Source organism: Scophthalmus maximus, chromosome 6 (genome assembly GCF_022379125.1).
Source record: "Scophthalmus maximus strain ysfricsl-2021 chromosome 6, ASM2237912v1, whole genome shotgun sequence".
Lineage (NCBI taxonomy): Eukaryota > Metazoa > Chordata > Actinopteri > Pleuronectiformes > Scophthalmidae > Scophthalmus > Scophthalmus maximus.
In genome coordinates this window covers 13,080,491-13,100,811 of record NC_061520.1, presented here as the reverse complement: position 1 = coordinate 13,100,811, position 20,321 = coordinate 13,080,491, and the positions used below count along the sequence as shown (strand labels likewise).

General features: G+C 46.2%; 1 protein-coding gene across 2 annotated transcripts; it reads right to left on the bottom strand.

The window, feature by feature from the left end:
- Positions 1–19: 19 nt before the first annotated feature.
- LOC118309251 (rootletin-like) lies at positions 20–19,723 on the bottom strand. 2 transcript variants are annotated; one of them, XM_035631143.2, is made up of 38 exons: positions 19,489–19,723; positions 16,910–17,292; positions 16,476–16,602; positions 16,242–16,384; positions 14,881–15,072; positions 14,707–14,790; positions 14,519–14,610; positions 14,237–14,402; positions 14,032–14,138; positions 13,694–13,921; positions 13,275–13,365; positions 13,087–13,173; positions 12,793–13,005; positions 12,315–12,514; positions 12,015–12,197; positions 11,401–11,545; positions 11,159–11,305; positions 10,288–10,518; positions 9,901–10,094; positions 9,675–9,802; positions 9,330–9,499; positions 9,026–9,205; positions 8,651–8,785; positions 8,404–8,547; positions 7,796–8,034; positions 7,540–7,699; positions 7,212–7,379; positions 6,714–7,137; positions 6,289–6,452; positions 6,044–6,164; positions 5,695–5,858; positions 5,161–5,376; positions 4,698–4,922; positions 4,457–4,606; positions 4,121–4,321; positions 3,282–3,413; positions 1,567–1,740; positions 20–971 (listed from the first exon to the last, which is right to left on the bottom strand). In XM_035631143.2, exons 2-38 carry the CDS (start codon positions 16,964–16,966, stop codon positions 885–887), a joined length of 6,069 nt encoding a protein of 2,022 aa, XP_035487036.2. In that variant the 5' UTR covers positions 16,967–17,292; positions 19,489–19,723; the 3' UTR covers positions 20–884. The 2 variants fall into 2 exon arrangements, with proteins under 2 accessions (XP_035487036.2, XP_047188632.1); XM_047332676.1 differs by lacking the exon at positions 16,910–17,292 and having other exon boundaries at positions 19,489–19,720.
- Between the last annotated feature and the right edge of the window lie 598 nt (positions 19,724–20,321).

Here is a 20,321-nt window from a genome sequence, read left to right as displayed (position 1 = left end):
ATTTGATGAAAGACAAGAGTGATGCACACAGTGAGTTTATTATGTGGCTTCCATGTTTACTGTCCATACACGTCATATTGCTCTTATTAACCATCAGTCTGTCAGCCTTCATACAGTATGTAAAAAGTATATATACCTAATAAAACTAGTACTAACTCATAAAAAACACTGAGTAAAGCATCACACTGCAGCACTTGACTGCTTCTGGAACATTTCTCATTTATAAAATAGAGACTATTCACATAATCAGTAAAATCTGTGTCTGTTTCTAAGAAGAAGAAAAATACAGTGCAGTTGCTTCAATGTGGTCAATTCTTTTTGTTTCCTGGCACTCACACACAGTGAAGACCTTCCTTCCTTCTTCTTCTGTCCTCGACTGCTAATATAAATGTGGAGGAATCGAGGCCAAACTGAAAAAAACTGGCAGAGTTCCCGTCTCCCGCGCGCCACATCCAGATTCTGTCTGGAGGAGAATCCTGCGGCCGTTTGGGTTTCTTCTTGAGTAAGAGCAGGAAGTTTTGGGGGAAGATGTTGAGCAAGGATCAAGTGTAGCTGGTTGCCAGTAATCAGCAGGCTGCTGGCATTTTAAGCACAGCTGCTGAATCACATCACTGCATTCCCTCGCCAGTTGTGCGTGCGTGCGTGCGTGCGTGCGTGCGTGCGTGCGTGCGCGCGAGTGTGTGCGTGCGCTACAAGTCGACACCATCAAAATGAGACTAGTGTTCATTTCGGAGACACAGAATAAAACAATTTTTTTACAGTAGAGTTCGAGAACACATGAACACTTAGGAATGCTTCGGTTTGTAAATATTGTTTTCAAACATTCACGACGAGACGATGGATTTTCTCCAGATGCTTGTGGGATTCTGGGTTTAAGCCGCATCTCAGTTTCCCGCCGACAATAAGGACGATGGATGAGAAGGTTGCCGCCGTTTCATCTCCTGCTGCAGCTGCTCCTTCAGGGTGGAGACCTGCAGGAAAAAAAGTTTGACATTTCTAATCTGTAATGTAGATTGCATGGTTTATGTACAAAGTTCTCCCTCGGGTGGCTGCAGATAAAAGTAGCTGTAGGACCAAGCTGTTGTTATGATTGAAATGTTGTCATGTTCATGTAGGACTGTGTATCCATGAAAGAGCTGGCAATAACAGCAGGGTCTCTTTTTCTTGAGTTCATGTCAAGAAGCTTAAAGCTATACATTGCTTTAATTAGGTTTAAATTTTGCCAGTTTTGACATCTTCTTTAGTTTGATAAGGAAGATGCTATAAAACTACAGTGAAATTCTTTTATTTCCTGTTTTTTATTCAGTATGTTGTCATTATCATCATGATTTGACGCCCTCTTATTATGTGCTGTGCGTGAGGACCATCCTCTCTTATATAGTCTGTCAAGTTTATATACTGTATACTGTGGTACAACAGCCTTCTACTGCCTCTTAAATTAGAAAAAAGGGAATATTATCTGCAATTCATACAGAATATTTCACCACAAACGTAATTGTATATTGTAGTAGGGAATGAAAAGTGTCAAACTGTGACCCTGAGAGACCTCGGAGAGCGTGTGTGTACCTGTTCCTCCAGGCCTTTGACCCGGTGTCGGTGAGCTCGCTCTCTGGTGCCCAGAGTTCGCTCAATGTCCCTGAAGCCCGTCCTCAGTCTCTCCGCCTCCCGCTGAGCCTCGTCACGCTGCCTCCCCAAACTCTCACAAAGACTTTGTGACTGCTCCATCTCAGCCAGCTGAGTCTACTCATCAAACACACACGCACGCATGCACGCACACACAAGTGGAAGAGATGTGAACACAAAGGGAGAAGGGGAGAAAGTCTGGCACGATACTGAATATTCGGACAGTTTATGCCGGAACAATTCTAAACAATGGAGAGAGTTTGGCTGGAAGAGTCCAACGTCGTTTCTCAGTCTGCTTTTCTGGAGTTGCACTAAACTCAACCCTTTCTGGAACAATGTAAATGTAACCATAACGTAGCACTTTGAGATTGCTTTTTAACAATGAAAAGTGCTTTACAAATAAAATGTATTATTATTATTATTATTATTATCATTATAAAAGTTATCATATGATTTGACTTTTAAAACGCCTGTGCTGTGATGTACCTAGAGGAAACACTGAGGAGACCAGCTATGACCTCAAACTTATTTAAGGGACATTTGTCTTTTGCAAGCTCAAGGATGTTTTGGCAGAAAAAAGGTGTCGACGAGTGATGTTTACGAACTGCACTCGCAGTGTTGTTGGTGCAGCCCCCCGCACCATTTGTTCTGTTTTTCGATTTACGGAGCCCGGGCTGAGCCGCGCACGCAGAGCTGACAGCTAGAGGACTGTGAGGAAATATTTGCAGATTTTTCCAAAACGTGTTTGCTTTAGTTTACTACCCCTTGAAGTTGATGAATTCTTCTGCAGTCTGGGAAGCCTTTTGTCTAGATAAGGAGAAATGAACATTGGTCTGAGATGTAAAGCCAGCCTGAAATAAACTACTTTAACGACGGTCTCTACATTCTTATGAAACTTGCATGTCTGTGGTATTTAAAACCCCCCACACATAATTACTGTATGATCGTTGTTTAGCATCAGAACAAAATGAAGCCTCCCCAGAAATATCTAACTAACTTTGGCAGAACCTTGTAGTTCTAGCAGTAACAAGAATGGTGGTGCAGAAATGAAGAATATAGCTGACCGCATATTTTTGATGTCTAACAGGAAGCAGATTTCTCCAGAGTAGTTTTTTTTAATTTTTTTTATGTTATACTGATTTAATTTGACACAGAAGTTTTAGGTTGTAATCTACAGAAACTTTGCAGGGTTAAATAGCAAAAAACAAAACAAATACTTCTTATATTAACTATGTCTGACTACAGTAAGCTGTGAGTTATATATAAACTTTTCAGATGTAACAATAAAGCACAAATTCGTCTCGGCCCATAACATTCACTGAGAAAAGGTTTTCTCATGAAATCACTTTCCCGCCTCAAGCAAGTAAAGACAGAGACAAAGAGTCTATAGACAAAGAGACTATATGTCATGAGGCAGCCGTGTATTGTATTAATGAGTGAAAAACACTAAAACACATGAAGCCTAAACTATGGATTTGATTTGTCATGTTAAAAGATGTTGCACTGTAAATCATGTTTTTAGTTAAGAAAAAAAAGAAAGATTTTTTTTTTCACTTTGGTTAAACTTGAGAGGCTTTTTGTGTTTGTTACATATGTAATAATGTAATAAACCCAAAGAGGTCAGAGAAGTGTTATGCAGATCAGCGTCCGCTGCCCACCTGCAGCATCAGTATCTGTTGCTGTGCTTCCTGCAGCTCCTGCTCAGCTGTGTTCAGGGAGCGATCCAGTCGGCTTCTCTCTGCAGACAGTCGCATGCTGCCTTCCTCGGTCTTCAGCTTCTGACGTTCAACCTAACAGCAGGTGCATTTATGACATATACAAAAAAGAGAAAGAGTGAGATCCTTAGCAAATATGAGAAAACCTGATTGCTTTGTGGGCTTTTTGGACACATGATTTAAAGAGAGCTGCAATTAATACTAATTTCTTTGTGGATTGCCAATAAATGACAGAAAAATGGATAAATATTCCCCTCATAATTTCTTACTTTCTTAAAATGTATGTTTTGTCTAACACAATAGTCCAAAACCTATAGATATTCAGTTTGCTGTGTTGTAAGAAAGAAGAAGAAAAAAAAGCCTCACAATTGTTTTGTAAAGTTGAAAAGTTAAATAAATGGTGTACTAACATTGGGGTATATTATTGAAACAGATGGGGTTTTTTGCCTCACTTATTCATGTTTTCACACACTCTCACGCAGATACATTAGCTATGACATATTGTTTCCATGAGGCAGGAGAGAATGATTTCTTTCATGGAGGAATTTTAACTTTTTTTTACAAAATGTAAGCTGGTGTCAGGCTCAGATGATGACAAAGAAAGTCACACAAAACAATGTTTAATGCGTCCACAAGATCTTCCATGAGTCTGTCCGCCATCAACATGTTGCTCACTGTGACCTTATGAGATTGGAAACTGGTAAACCCCGACATGTTTCCAAAAAAGCTCAAAGACTTTTTCATAGAACACACAAAAGGCTCTTTGTGAAGACAGTGCTGACCTTATCCAGTGTATTCCTCAGTGCATTCTTGTCTTTCTCCAGCCTCACGGCCTGCCGCTCGGCATCCTTCTTCTCCGTCTCCAACATGGCGACCGCTCGTTGCAGCCCACGCAGTCTCTCCTCCACAGCGGCCCGCTCGGCCTGGGTTGACTGGGCCCCACGCTGAGCCTCCACCAGGGCAGCCGAGCGCTGACGCAGAGCCTGACGGAGGGAAGACGCACAAAGACCACACACAATGACATGACGAGGGACAGTTAGGGCAGCAGCGCAGCAGTGAGGTCCTTTGCAGAAGATTTTTTTTTTTATGGGCAGATGTTGGTTTGAGAATATCTACACCTCTTGAGCGTTGTTGAGCTCGACCTCCAGCTCCTCTCGTCTCAGCTCACTCTGGCTCAGCTCGCTCTGCAGGCTCTGCACGCGCTCAGTCAGGGCGGCCAGGTTCCTCCTCGCTTCAGCAAACGACGCCCGGACTTCGTCCATTCGTTCCTTGGTGGCACAGAGTATTCATCACACTCAACATTCACTTTTCATCCACGTCGTTCTAAGGACTTTTTTTGCCCTCTCCTGTTTCACTCACGTGTAGAAGTGTTTTGTCCTGTTCGGCCACACTCAGTGTCTTCTGCAGGGCAACCAGACGAGTCTGTGTGCTGCTGTGAGCGGCCGTCGCCTCCTGCAGGCTCTGGCTCAGAGAGACGCTCTTCTCTCGCAGTAAAGATTCCCCTTCCTGAGCTTTGAGCAGAGCCTGGCTCAGCCTCTCCACCTCTCTCTGCAGCAGAGACACACGGGCCTCTCCTTCTGCCACCTGCATTTCGTAGAAATCAAATTCACGTGCAATTTAGTCAGCAGGCCAACAATCAGAAATAAACACACTGCATATACTTCCTATATTAGAAAATCACAGGCCTTAATAAATCTTCTAACTTACTGCAAATATAAAAAAAAACACATAATAACATCCCCAGCTGTGTGTTTCAAGCCAAAATAAACAGATGAATCACCCAGATATGAAAATAAAAGGACTCTGTAACAGCCTGAAGCACCTGTTTGAACAGTGAGTCACGGCGGTCGTGGGAGGCCTGGCTCTCAGCCTCACGGTCTCCCAGACTGAGTTTGAGTCTCTGCAGCTCCCCCTCCAGACTGCGCCTCCCCAGCTCCACCCTGGTGGCCCGGGCTTCAGCTGCCTCCAGAGCTTCCCGCAGACGCTTCCTCTCCGCGTCCAGACGCATCTCAGCGGCACGCTGCTTATTTAGCTGATCCTGCGGCATATTGAGGGAGAAGATTTCTTTATTCTGTGCTGTAAGCGGGGACCCTACTGAAGTCCAGAAGGTGAATTATTATGAAAGGTGCTGGCATTAAAAAACAAACATATGGAGAGCTGACATGTGACACCACAAGAGGTGTGACACTGTGTGTGGCATCTGTTGTTATTACTTTCCCTCACAGCTTTTGCTCGACGGTTGTGTGCTGCCATATGGTGATCGTGACAAATCAGTGGTCACTGCTGAGTGAGTAACAAAAACGACCACATGTTGGTGTTTGCGTACGTGCACACAGGAGCACAGACGTGTGTGTACCTGTGTGTGTTTCCTGTCCGTCTCAGAGGTCTGCAGCGTTCGCTCCAAGTCCTTCACCCTGTCGGTGAGAGCTCTCCTCTCTCTGTCTCCCCTCCTCACCGTCTCCTCCTGCTGCTGGAGTAAAATCTGAGTTGTGGTCAGACGCTCGTCCAGACTGCTCCTCCCTGTGACCGCACACATTAACACACGTCAACACAAGACAATGAATAGTATCTGCAGTAGCTTTAAGATTCGTATCAAACAGATCTATCCAACTATTGAGATGGATGGGCAGAAACCATTTGTTGTTCTTTTGTTTGGGTTTAACAATTTTTTCACACTACATGGCCAAAAAAGAAAAAAGTATAACCTTCTTGGTATTCCTGGAAGGTGTTTTGTAGCTGAGTCAGACGACTCTGAGCAGAATCTCGTTCCCGCGTAAGCTCCTCCACCTCACGCTGCAGGGCCCTGAGCTGGCAACGAGCGTCATCCTTCAAAAACAGCCAAAAACAAATATTAATCATATACACAAACAAAAGCTTGCATGTTTTTTTTTTGTTGTTGTTGTGTGTGTGTGTGTGTGTGTGTGTGTGTGTGTGTGTGCTATTCTTTTACCCGCTCCCTCTGGGCGTCTCGCAGCTCCTGGAGGAAGTCTCTCAGGCCACTTCGCAGTGTATCGGGGTCCAGCTCCGGCTGAGGGACAGGCAGCGGTGTTTCCCCTCTCTCAGGAGAAACAGCCCCAGAGCCTAAAGTATTGTCAGGGGTGCTGACTTGAAATTCTGTGAAAATGAAACATGAAGAATTTTAATCTCCTGCCGTTTTTTATTATTTTATGCTGCAACCTCTGCTGGAGGGAAGGAGAGGTCCGATTGCGCAAAGACGACTGCAGCACAGCCATATTTCAGTAGAGTAGTTTCATGTTTCTCAACAATCTACAATAAAAAAAAAGGCTTCAGTGAATAAGTTCTTCTAAATATTACACACTTTAGCTTAAATGTCAGAATAAAAGCCTGGATCCCATGTTGCACTTTCCTCCTCACCTTTAGGAGGCGAGAGTGAGAAGCGCAGGGGAGAGTTGCTGTGGTTGCGTGACATGTTGCCCGGTGATGTGGAGCTCCCCCCCGGGCTCCTCCCCCGGCCTCCTCTGCCGCCTGCTCCGATCCCCAGCGTACGCGTCAGTGCCGACTGGAGGCTGCTCAGACGAAAGTCCAGGTCCCTCCTCCCCGCCTCCGCCCGGGTCAGCTCGGCCTCCGTGGCGGCCAGTCGACCCTGGGCCTCGCTCAGCTGCAGGCTGGACTGAGCAGCAGAGTCCTGAGCGGCCTGGGCGCGCAGGGACAGGTTCTTTGCTTCGTCCTGAAGCTTCTTCTCGCAGCCACGTGCCTCTTGCAGCTGAGCGGTCAGCTCCCTCTCGCAGCCATGCCAGCCCGACTCGGACTCCACCAGACGTTTTTGAATCAGGGAAAGCTACCGTGAAAAGCAAAAAAGCAAAAATCATGACACAGTGACGACAATAAATATCACCCTCCTCCATCCTTTACCTCTTTTTTGAGGGAGTCTCTGGCAGCTTCAGCTTCAGTTAACTTCTGTCTGAGGATGAAAACCTCTTTCCCTTTCCCCTCCTCCCTCTGCTCCTCCTGGGACAGGCGAGTCTGCAGCTCTGCCACCTCCCGCCCTTTTTGCTCCTTCTCTCCATCCAGAACCTTCAGCTGCAGCCGAGAAAAGCAAAAACCACAGCCCTGAAAACTAAAAACCTGAAAAGTTTAATGTTGTTTATTTCGTACTGATTAAATGTGACTTTGCTCAAAGTTTTGAAGCAAAGTCGTGGGGCACATAAACACGGTTCTGTTGTGTGACAGCGTGTCTGACCTGTCGGCGCAGCTCCTGGAGTTCTCTCCGAGCTTCGAGTCGTGACCTTTCAACTTCTCTCAGGCAGCTGCGTAGCTCCGTCACCTCCTTCTGAGCGGATGAGAAATTCTCCTCCAGCACTGCCAGCCTCTGCTCCTTCTCCTCACACTGTCGTTTGACACTGACAAACGCACACACACACACACGCCTTCTAACATACCTGCATTTAGCCTATTTTTTTGTCAAATCATCTTTCCCCATTTATTCAACTGCTTACCTGATTCTCTCCGTCTCTGCACTTCGCAGGGCCTCTCTCAGCTGAGTGTTCGATTGGCTGAGAGTGTCTCTCTCCTTGCTGACATCACCAACGCTGCGTCGCAGCTCTGTGCTTTCTCTTCGGCAGTTTTCTGCTGCGTCCTGAGTTTGGTTGAGACGGCGCTCTGTGTCCAGCATGTCCCGCCTCAGTTGGTCTCTTCCCTCCTCGGTCGCCGAGAAAGAAACTCGGCACTGGTCCAACTGGAGGGTGAAACTCAGGTGTGTTAAAACTCAATTTAACTGAGCAGAGTCCAAAAAAAATTCAGTGAAAACTGTCATTACATCCACCAGGGAGGTTTGATTGTTTGCAAAAGGTTTTTCAATTAAATATAATGAAGTGAAGGAGCAGTGATAGGTTTCTTTGGTGATTTTTTTTCATTTTTACATGTTCTCATGATGTTTTGCAGTCACTGAAAAATGTCTCCAATGATACATGATCCATATTTATGAAAACAGACCCAGATGGAGAGATACAGAATACAATTTCTGGATGTGGATGTGCAGCCTTAATGAAGGTTTTGTCATGAATGAGTGTTGAATGAATGTTCTGTCCGCTGTAGGATCCTTTACCTCTTTGAGAGCAAGATCAGCACGTGACTGAAGGTCAGTGCAAGTCTCCCGTAGACTGTGGAGTTCACGTTGGTGCTCGCAGGCTGCGTCCTGCAGCTGAGAGCGGAGCTCCAGCAGCTCAGCGGTCAGACCACCAACTCTGACCTGGAGAAAAGAAAAAAAACCCACACAGTTAATTTAGTTAATTGTCCTTATGCTCTCTTGTTAGATAAGACTGATGCGAATTCATGACCAACAGTCCTTTCACCTGCTCCTGCTCTTTGCAATGCGCAGCTTCTCTGGACATCCTCTCGGCCTCCAGGGCTGCAGCCGACAGCTCGGCCTGCAGACTGGACGCCCTGTCAGACAAAAGTGTTTTCTCTGCCTCCTTCAGAGAAAGAGCCTGGGAAGAAAGAAAAACGTTGGTCAATACAGACATGGAACGTACAGCAGCCTCACCGTTTCTGTACTGTATTGAATGAAATACCACAACAGAGAGACCGGACAATATGGATCCAACCCTTATTACATGCTTGTTTGTATCAACAAATACACTGCCATCATTTATCATGACATTAGGATCCCACTTTGTGATTCTACATGATTATATCTTCAACCCTTCTTCCTCAGTGTTGGACCAGACCTGTTGTTTCTCAGTCTCCGCCTGCAGCAGACTCTGATCTCTGTCATGCTGGACACTCCTCAGTTCAGCCTGCAGCTCCTCCCTTTCTCTCTGCGCTCTGTGGAGAAGATCCTCCGTCTCCTGCCTGAGCTTCCTCAGCGCGACCTCATGCTCCGTCAGCAAGCTACGCCGCATGACTTCCTGTGGAACAGAGCAGAACAAGAGCTCAATGCAGATTAAAACAGTCATCAGCATCGACAGCCTGATTCCAGAAGTAGGATATGTTTACGAATAGCACTTTAAGTAACACACTCAACCTTCTGACCTTTTCTGACACCAGACTCTCCAGCTCCTCCTGATGTTCGGAGATGGCCTTGCGTAAAGCCTGCTGGACCTCCAGCTGTGCAGCATTCAGAGATTGAGTCAGAGCCTGTTTCTCCCTCTCGGCCTGGGCGGACGCATTCTGCCCATCTGAGCGAAGATGCCTCATTTCAGCTGGAAACCCCATCCAGAGAAAAGAGAACACATTTCAACCAACATTTTCTTCAGTATCATATCCCTCAGCAACTGGCTTTCTCTGTCATAGTTTTCTCTCTTTTGTGTCATTCATCGAGTCCTCTTCTCTCTTTGCATTTTACATGTTGTCTTTTTACATCTCCACGTCTCTCACCAGCAGCAGTTTCACATCGGACTCGAAGGTTTTGATTCTCGGTCTCCAGCTGCTCTCTGCGTGATTCCACCTGAACAAGCTGCTGCTGCAGCTCGAACAGACTGGTCTCCAGGGACTCCCGCTCCAACCTGCCGGGTTATACAAACACAAAGTTACACACACACACACACACACACACACACACACACACACACCTGTGAAAACTGATGTAACTAACAACACACACCTGAAAGCAGCCAGTTCCTCGGACAGCATGGTGTTTTCCCTCTCGTACGCCGTCAGCTGGACCATGAGAGCTGCCTTGTCTCGGGTCAGTTCTGCCCGACCGCGGCCCACCTCCTCTAAGGCCACCTCGTTCCTCTGGCCCTCTCCTCTGGCGAGACCTAACTCGGATCCCAGAGAAGTCACCTCGCCACAAAGCTGATGATAAATACGTCAAATGGAAAACTCTGTTGTGACTGTCTTATTCAGTTTATTTTGGCATTTCAAAAAAATTTAAAGTTTTACCCAGACAGTTTTAGCCATAAAGAAAAATGCATATCTATGTGAGAATTAACAATCAAATCGGTTCATATTGACTTTAAATAATGATGCACTATAATCTTCTGTGTACCTGGGTGACTCTCTCCTGCAGTTTAAGCCTCTCAGCCCTGAGACTCTGAAGCTCTGCCTCCGTCCCCACCCGGCTTAGCTCGGCGTCCCGCAGTGACTGGTGCAGGGTGATGCGTGCAGAGTCCAGCTCCAGCCGGTCCTGCTCCAATCGAACCAGCTCGTCTCTGATGGTCAACTTCTCCTGCTCCGCCTCTCGTTTCTGGGCCTGCAGCAGGGCCTTCTCTTCCTCCAGCTTAGAGACAGAGGTGAGAGGGAGACGGAGTGAGGAGGCTGAGACCCTTACATCAGAGAGCGTGAATGAGCATGATGTTTTCTCAATCAGCCTTTGACTGAGAGCGATCGGATCCTGTATGACACACCCACACAGTCCTGGAAGCAGGTTAACTGAGTTTTGAGTGTTATACTCTTAATAAATAATCATTTCGGCTGTTGCTTATACAGTCATGAATATTTCATGTCGTTGAGAAATTCTTAAAATTGGAAAATGGGAGCTTGAGGGTTGCTTCCCATAATTTTGCAACTTTTTCTATTTAACATAGCAAAAGGTGTATGAAAGTAAGGCAGAATTTTTAATTCGCTCGAGCTCCTTTCTTCACAAAACTATTTCACCTCTTTTTTGTCAACCAGGTCACAACACGAAGACCTTCAAGGAGAGATGGTCTAAACGTGTCCACCTTTACCCGCATTTATACGATTCATGGCATTCAGACATGCAAAAGATACAGAATCCCTAAATAATGATCAGGTGCAGCCAGGTGAGTGATGGCAAGCTTTTGCTTCACCTTCAATTGAGGCAAGAAAAAGTCCCACAACCAGATTCATTTCAACCCATCTGAACCCAGTAAGAGGTCACACTCCGGAAATCCTCTTACCTGGAGAATGTAGGTGTTCAGGTCACTTTTATCCTGGGCCAGGCCTTCGTTCATGCTGCCCATTTTGGCCAGAGAGTCTGTGAGAGCTGCAGCCTCCGACTGCAGCTTGTTGAGGAGCAGAGAGAGCTCTGCATTACTGCCCTCAGCCTGCAGGGACACACGTGGTCATAACACAACACAGACCAACAAGAGAACACAAAGCACAGAAAAGTAAAACATTAAATGAGTCGACTTTTTCTCACCTTGGCCAGCGCCTCGGACAGTTGGGCTTTCTCTCTCTCCAGCAGCTGCCTCTCAACCTCCCCCTGCTGGTGAGTTTCCTTCACGGCAGACAACTCTCCACGCTGAGCGGAGGCTCGACTCTCACTCTGGTCACACTGCCTCCGTCTGCGTCAGAGCAACACAATACAAATACTTCATTTCAGGGCTATTATTGAAATATCTAGACTCTATGTGTGTGTGTGTGTGCTTGTTATTGTGTAAAGCTTATGGACTCTGGAAGTATTGTTTGAGTCCTAACGGCCCAGAATAAGGGTGAAATACAGAGTGTGATTGAAGTTTACACATAAAATAGTTATTTATTCTGATTTTTTCCTTATGAAAAAGCCCATAAAGGCACATTTTGTCAGCCATCTGCTTTAAAATAAAAATAACTTATATCAGATTTGTTCAACAATGTCTGTTTGTTATTCAAGCTTAGAGCACTGACAGAGACCTTTCTGTTTTGTAACCTAATACTTAACTTTTGAATGGCTCCCTGTGAGCATGTGCACTGTGTGTTGGCTGCACTATAGACTAGACTGTGGATTAGTATCCACATCACACTCACTTAATCACTATCAATTGGCCTACTTACATCCTCTGAGTCTCTGCCTTGGCACGCTCTCGCTCCTGAACGGCGGCCTCCTTCTCCTCCCGCTCGTGATCTCGCTCCCGCTGCACGGACGACACCGTCAGCTGCAGCTTCTCGCAGTCCATCTGCAGCATCTGGTTGCTGCTCTGTGCCGCCTGTGCGGTCTTCTCCAGGCTCACCTTGTCACTGCAATGTTCATGAGGCACGTAGGAGAACACATTGTGGAGTTGCGGTCACGTTCCCCACAGGGAGTCAAGGATTAGAAGCAGAATGTTTAAAGGTGATGAGACTGTGTCTGTTAACCTGGCCAGCGTGTCTCTCTCCTGCTTCAGACGCTCCTTTTCTCTCTGTGCCGTCTCCCTCTCTCTCTGAGCGGCGTCCCTCTCTCGCTGCAGAGCTTGGTTCCTCTGCTCTGCTTCTCTTTTAGTCGAATCTGCCTCTGAAAGCTGCTTTCTTAACTGCAGTAAAGTGGACTGGGCAGAGAGCAGACGCCCACGGACATCCTGCAGAAACACAGCAAGACAGTGGAGACAAATACATGTTATATGCATCATACTTCAATGCAGGGAATCTCTACTAATTATATGTCATACATCTAACAAGCTGAAGCGCCACATCGTTCAGCAATATTTAGGTGATGAAATAAAAACTATTGACTACATGAGCATTGTGTGTGTGTGTGTGTGTGAGTGTGAGTGTGAGTGTGAGTGTGTGTGTGTGTGTGTGTGTGTGTGTGTGTGGTCCATTATCACACAGACGAGGTTAAACATCGACATGTCACCTGCAGCTGGAGCGTCTTGCTTGTGACTGCAGAGCGTACAGCAGACAGAGCTGCCTCTGGGAGACCGGCCAGCGAGGAGAGACGAGAGGGGGAGGACGACCTCCGAGGTGAGGACGAGCGGTGAGGGGAGGAGCCCCGCATCAAGGCCAGCAGTGGAGCCCCGGTGTTGTCCTGGTCCGCTTCTGATGAAGACTCCCCATCCGACAGAACAGTCTAGACAAAGAAAATTAAAAATGAGGCACTCGCATTCCTAACAGAGTGTGAAAGTGTGTGCAGACTTGTGCAGCCTTTTACATGAGCAATGTCCCGCAGCGTGTCCAACAACATTTCAGAGTGAGCTCTCATGGCCTGCATGTCGGTCTCATCGTTACCGCTCTGCTCCTGCAGGAAACCAGGAAAATTAAACACAAGACGCAACAGTGACCTGAAGGAGGAGGATTAATTGAACTGACCAGTAACACGGGCTTAGACTGTCCTCTCACCTCAAGCCTCCTCGCCAGCGCCGCAAATTCTCTTTCTCGTTCTTCCATTTGCCCCTTTAGTCTCTCCGCCTCTCGCACTGAATTTGAGAACCTGATGGATGACACAATAACAAGCATGAGACAGAACATTTGGGGGAAAAAAATGTTGCTCAATAAAGTTGCAAGGTTCTGGAAGTTCCCAACAATGTGTTCCCATTTCAAATTTTGATCTGAACAATATCCTCAATGTTGCACAACAAATAATGGTCATCTGTGTTTATCTGTGAGTGGACCGATTATTCAACGGGGACAACTTCATGCCGTGCATGAACTGTAAATGAGCTTAACCTTGTTAATGGAGACAATAAATGGGTCTTTTCCATTGCAAGTCTGTTAATAACATTGATAAATCCATACGAGAGTTCCCGTCCGGTACTGACCTGGCATTGAGCTCACTTCTCTCTGCGTCAGTTCTGGTCTGAAGGTTCATCATCTCTGTGACTCGCTCTCTCAGCTGCTGCTCCAGCTGAGCCCTCAGAGCTTTCTCTCGCTCCAGAACCAGAGCTGCTCCCCCCTCGCGGCTATGCAGCGAGGCAGACAGTCCTGCGCAGGACACCTGAGCAGAGTGGGACGCCCGAGCCAGCTCGTTACGCATTTCAGACAAGTCCCTGGGATTCGAGAGAGGGAGAGGAAGGGGGGGGGGGGGGATACAACATTTGAAAGGTGTATATCTTCCAAAAGGCAAACAACATGCAGTTTACAAATTGCTGGTCCTAACCTTTCAGTGGCACTCTTCAGTTCACAGATGTGCCTCCTAAACCCGACCACTTGCCGCCACAGCATAAGCAAACGACTGTGCTCACTGCTAAAATAACTATTGAAAGACTGAAAGCAAGAATTAACAGAAAACAACAAGTTAACTATCTTGTCTTTTCACTAATGCCCATTTAAACATTTTGCTATTTACAGCATCCTTCTCCCACCTCTTCTTCTCTCCTCCAGTCAGTCTCCTTTTGATCCAGTTCCTCCCTGGCTTTCGTCCAATCAGCAGTGAGCCTGCGGATGTCCTGGCTTAGAGCCTCATTGGCCAAACCCGCCTGCTCCAACTGCTCTCTCAGCATCGCGTTCACCGCCGACAAACTGCTGCTCCTGAAAACACACAAGAGACACACAAGAAAGAAATGCTGTTGACAGTGGAAGTCAGGCAAAAACTATTTGAGATGTCTGTCACATAAAAGCACAGGGGACTGAAATTTGTCCGTCACCTCTGTTGTTCTTCCTCCAGACGGATTAAAGCATCTTCCAGGTTGCTGCTTGATTCGTCTTGATGGCGGCCGTTCAACATTTCACTGTGACTCTGAATGAGAACACGTGACATGAAAAGTGTGAGGAGTTACTTTCCAATTGGATAAACGTTGGCTTCCTTAATGTTTAAAAAATAAACACCGCTTACACTCAGCCTGTGTTTCTCCAGCTCCGAGGACCTCTCCTGCAGCATCTGCTCTAGATCGCCACAACGCTTTTTGTACTGAAGTACCTGAAGAAGCAGAACAAATATCTGTATCTTGATGTCGTCTGTCATGTCTCACTGAGCCCATCGCAGTAAAAGGCAGTAAAACCAACATACCTTGGCCTGCAACTTCTGCACCAGCTGCGCCTGCCTTTGCTGACCCTCCTGGTACGCGGTGAGTTTACGCTTGTAGGCAGCTTGTTCCTCGTCCAGCCGCCGGCGTAAATCCACATTCTGCTGAGGCAGGCTGCGTGACTCGGGTGAGTCATGGTCACCGTCTGCCGTGTCAAAACGCAGCGCCTGCTCCAGCTGTGGGTTTAATTAAAAGTATAGATTCACACTTTGCATCTATAGCTACATGCTCTGATGACCTTAAACATACTTTTGAGACTGAAAGTTCATTGAAAGGCAGGCAGAAAAACAATCTCACCACAAGTTCCATCTAGCCGCTCTTCTAGAGGTTTAGGATCGTAATTTAATGTAGATACTCTGCCCAACAAAAGGTTTTTCTTTCAGTAACTCATCATCTGGGTGAACTGATGCTGTCATGCAGTTCCCCTACTTTATACAAGAATTATGCATAATCATAGGCAGAGATGGACCATTTTTGAAAGACATTTTCTCATAATATTCGGAGTAGTAGTGTCTGTATTCTTAAACTAGAGCTACCATAACCCTTTCAGGGCATTTTGAAGTGTGTTCTATTATAACTTCTGTATTAGTGCTTGAGTCATGACCAAAGATGTGTTTTGAGAGGTCACAGACACCTTGACCTTTGACCAAGGACGAAGGTTTGTGCCAAATTTTAAGAAATTCCCTAAAGGTTTTCTCGGTCAGACGGACTGACGGAAAGACGCATAACCACGAAACATGGGCGTGGACTAAGACCACTCCTCAACTTAACAAACTAAAAATCTGTTAAATATTGATTCATAGTAATTAATAAGAGTTTTCTAGAGAAGACCCCCCCTTTGATTTTGAGTTCCGTTTTGGTTTTGGACCTGCATGTTTCCTTTAGTTATGTTCAACCCAAAACGAGATGCGTTGCCCACCCACCACCACAACACCTCCTCTCCTCTCCATTGAAGCCCCTGTTTACAGTTACCCAGGGTGACAGATGCCATGGCAACATTCCACTTCAGCTCATTCCAGTCCCCATCACCCGGGAGACCAGCAGATCTCAGACAAAGAAACACCAAGAAAACGGGCAAATTGGAATGAGGCAAAGTGCCACTGCAGCCCCACAAGATATACATAAACTGGAGGGTTCTCAAAGATTTGAAATAAAACTTTTTATACCGAGAGTGCAGATGATGTCAGGGGTCAAATCAGGTATAAAAATCAGGGCATTATTCACCATCAGATCAAATGTTTCTCTGAGTTTTGTTTGTAATCCAACTCTCAGCTCACAGTTTGCACCTTAGTGCACCTCTGTCTGCTCTGCCCTGCTGTGTTCTTGTCCTGTCGTCTTGCCTTACCCTCTCACTGATTGCTCCGTACTTGATGGCGAGCTCATCTCGGTCTGCTCTGCTGTGGGCCAGCAGATCCTCCAGCCTGGCGAGCTCTCCCTGCAGCACTCGGTTCTCCTCCTGGAGGGACATGACCGAGGACATGGCCCCCGCTGCCGAGGTGAAACAAAGACAAGAGACCACGATAAGGCAAAGACGAGGGTTTATTTTGATATGACGGAGAGGCGATCCGTGGCCACTCACAGCTATCGCTGAGGTTCTTTGTGACAATCTCTCGTACTCGCGCTGGCAGACATGTAGGGGGGGCGTCAGGTGAAGGGCCCCTGACTGTCAGCCTCTTCTCCTCAGACAAAACACTCTCCTCCAGCCTCTGTGCACAGAACACACACACATTCACCCTTTCATTTAGTGACATTCAAAGGAAAAAGGGCAACCACGACAGACAATAATGACATACAGCTCAATACGCAGGCAATGACAGTGATGCAATGATAAAGTGAAAGGTGGTGGTGATTGTGCCACAAGAGCAGGTGGTGCCACAGCAGTCACAGGGGTCCAAAACTGCTGCGTAATGGAAAACACAATGCTGTCCTTACACACACACACACACACACACACAGGGTCAGCAGATGTATGTGTCACGTTTCGGACGCGGAGGAGCAGCCGGTGCACCTCACCTGGATCACCGACTCCAGTTTGTTGGAGTCCGCCTCGGACTTCTCCGCTGCGCTCATCGCGGTGCCAGCAGCTATTTAAAATCCTCCGGGGCAGGAGGATTAACTCCGAGGGAAAGTGCGCGGCGTCTCGTCGGGCTCAGAGATCGTCCTTTGCTTCGCAGCAGGTGCGCGAAATAAAATTTTTTTTTAAAAACCGCTCTACAACCCTCGGCTCACTGGCTGTTTGTTGGAACTGGACAAAGTGCGGCCGCAGAGCAGCGGAGAGCGAAAGCGTCCGGTCGCCTCCTCCTCCGGTGCAGACAGGTCGAGGACAGAGAGGATTAGGAGGTTTTAAGATGCACACCCCTCCACCTCCACCTCCCTGTATTCGACACCACCCACCGCTGCGAGCAGCAGAGAGAAGCTTCAGTGTGAATTCACAGTAGTAATAATTCTTTTATTATGATTATTATTTACCAAAAAATCGATACAAAGATAAAATGTTTAATAATGTATGACTGCGGGGCCTTTTCCTTGTGCCCTTAGTTAAAGATTGGAACAACAAAAAAAGACTTCCCAGTCATGTGAGAAGTTTGCCAGTACTGCCAGTTCCACTGAGAATCAACATTTAGCAAGTAGCTGGTGCAGGGCCCCAACTAGAGATACAAGTTAAGGAACTGCAAATGTATTTCACATTATCAAGAATATGCACCACGACTGAAACATGAAAAGGTGTGTGGTTCTGGTCTGATTAATTATGTTTTATGTTCAGGACAATTAGGAGACACCGTGGAACGCAGGACAGTGGCTCATAGAAGAATCATACTCCACAAAGTGAATTATATAAGTAACATCCACTGATGTTGTTTGGTTTTATTATTTTTTGTTTTGTGGCGGTTTATTCCTATATGTACTGTATTAAAAAGCACTTTGTAACCTTGTTTAGATAAGTGCTATAGACATTTTAGAATTATTATAATATGCTATTGTTGTCGTGAATTATTTTGCCCACGAAAATCTGATCTCATGACAGCCCAAACTTCAAGACATGAGAGTGCTGCTAGCAGCTATGGAACAATAGAGTTGTAGAGTGGAATGGAGTCTGAAGTCAAACTATGGCACGAGCATTAAACACAAGGGGCGTCTGCACTGCACTGTGTGGTGTTTGGATCGTCATAGTTACAGACCAGAAGATCATTGTCAACACCAGACTCCCCAACCCAGCCTTGACACGCACGCACACGCACATACTTGTATTTCCATACCAATGACCTTATCGCTTCCCCCTGACCTTGACCATCACAGCTTCAGTCTGTGGTGTGTGGTGTAAACTGTATAGCTACTCTTATACAAGCCTTAACCCCAAAACCAGGTCTTAACCCAGACAGCTGTTTGTAGGAAAAACTACAGGCCGAAATGATCTCACTTTTCAACATTGTTTTCATAATTCATTAGGTCTCAAACTCAAACTGATCCTCATGAAGTACAGTAAGAGGTTCATAAGAGCACGCAAAGACTAAACCCAACGTGACGTCACCCACTGGCTTGTGAGCTTTTTAAGGCTCGAGTTTAGCATTTCGGTCGGCGCCATCTTGGTTTCTTGAAACCAGAAGTAACCATATTTGGAAGGAGCGGGGGTGGGCCTGGCTGAGAGCTTGTCCACTGTACGTCCACCTACACCTGCAACAATGCACCCACTGGACGGTACTAGCTGTCAATCGCACGGTATCCAGGCCCCAATGTACACGGTGATCTATTGTCAATTTTAATCTGAATGGCAGCAGAATTTACAGAATGAACATCATGCTTTATTGAAGAAGACTTGACACTAGCAATAAACTCCTCAGGAAAATGTTAACTGACATTTCAATTCAAGTGACAAATAGTCATTTTTCTAATAGACTAATATGTGGGAGATTACTTCTTTCTGCAACCAGTGGAGTCGCCCTCTACTGGTCATCCGAGAGAATACAGGCTTCAGGCTCTTCCGCATTGGCTTCACTTTCCGGACCCAGTGACTACTTCTATTTTCATGCAGTCTGCCACACACACTGGCACTCATGCAAAGTGACCAACAACATTTTCACCTAAAGCGTTTTCATTATCAACTTTTGTCCGTAAACATTTAATGACTTGATTTCAATGAGATCTGTCTTATTATCCAATGGGCTAAACACTTGTTGATATCTCTCATCTGCACACAGTCAAACCAAACCATAAATGAACCGCTGGATAAGTCAATACTCATGATCTCCAGTCATACCAGGGGAACTAGTGGCAACTGTGTCTTTGATTCATCACTGACACAATGCATCCAGAAGGACACGCCCAAGTTTTCAAAAGTCAGTAGTGAGGAGTTGGAGGAGGCGGAGGAAGAGGAGGACGAGTAGGAGCAGAGGGGGGTTGTACCACGCTAACTGTGCAGCATCGCTACAACGTGAAATATGAATTTTATACTTTGATTTTCTAGTAAGAGCGACAGACAAACAACAACAACCTCAATATAAACCGCATCACAGACCGACATCCACACGGTGCTGCGTTCACGGCACCTTTCGCAGTGGAAAACCTCCACTTCGCAGTCCGATACATCGTCTCACCTCGAGCCATCGGTGCGTTCAGCGGCCGTCGCTCATCCCTCGGTGCGGGCGTTGGGACCGTGGAGCAGACGAGCTCCGTCCACCGCGGTTACAGCGGGGTCGTCAGCTGTTCTCATGCGGCGCCGCCTCGCTCACAAATCTCAGACATGCGTTTGTTTTTCCGGGGAGGGACTTCCAGGTCCCACACACTCAGCAGCCTGCAGACGTCTGTGTCCGGCACAGGCTGTTCAACATGGTGCCTGCTGTTATCGTGTCATATAATCATGATGATAATAACAATAAGAAGAAGAAGAAGAAGCTTGTTTCAAATATTTGGTGCATAAAATCTGAACGCTGCATCTGCATGTGTAGTTTCGCCTGTGGGGACACTAAGCAGACACTAGTTCAACTACAAAAAAAAACAATGATTATGCAAGATGCTTGTAGTGTGGTACATGTATAGTGCTCAAGTGTATTGTAGATGTAAATCTGAAGTGGTTAAGGATTATCGGTTATAACTGACATTCCTTCCGTTTCCTTCTGCCACTTTATAGCTGGAGGAATTAAAAACCATAACTGCCTTTATCTTTTTTATCGTTTATTTTAGACAATAAAACAACTTGGTTTGGTACTAAATATTTCTAAAGATGCACCATGTTCCTACTGTTCACATGCTCTCTTGAGTCCTTTCTAGTGCCGCCTTCTCGTGTATGACCTCTGCTGGTGTTTTTGAATTTTTGCCTCTTACATTTTGACTTGTTCAGACTGACTTCTTGTGTTTGACCTGTGAGTAAAGACTTGGCCTTTTTACCTGCACCCTGGTCTCCTACGTTCTCTGTGCCCGAGACTCAGTC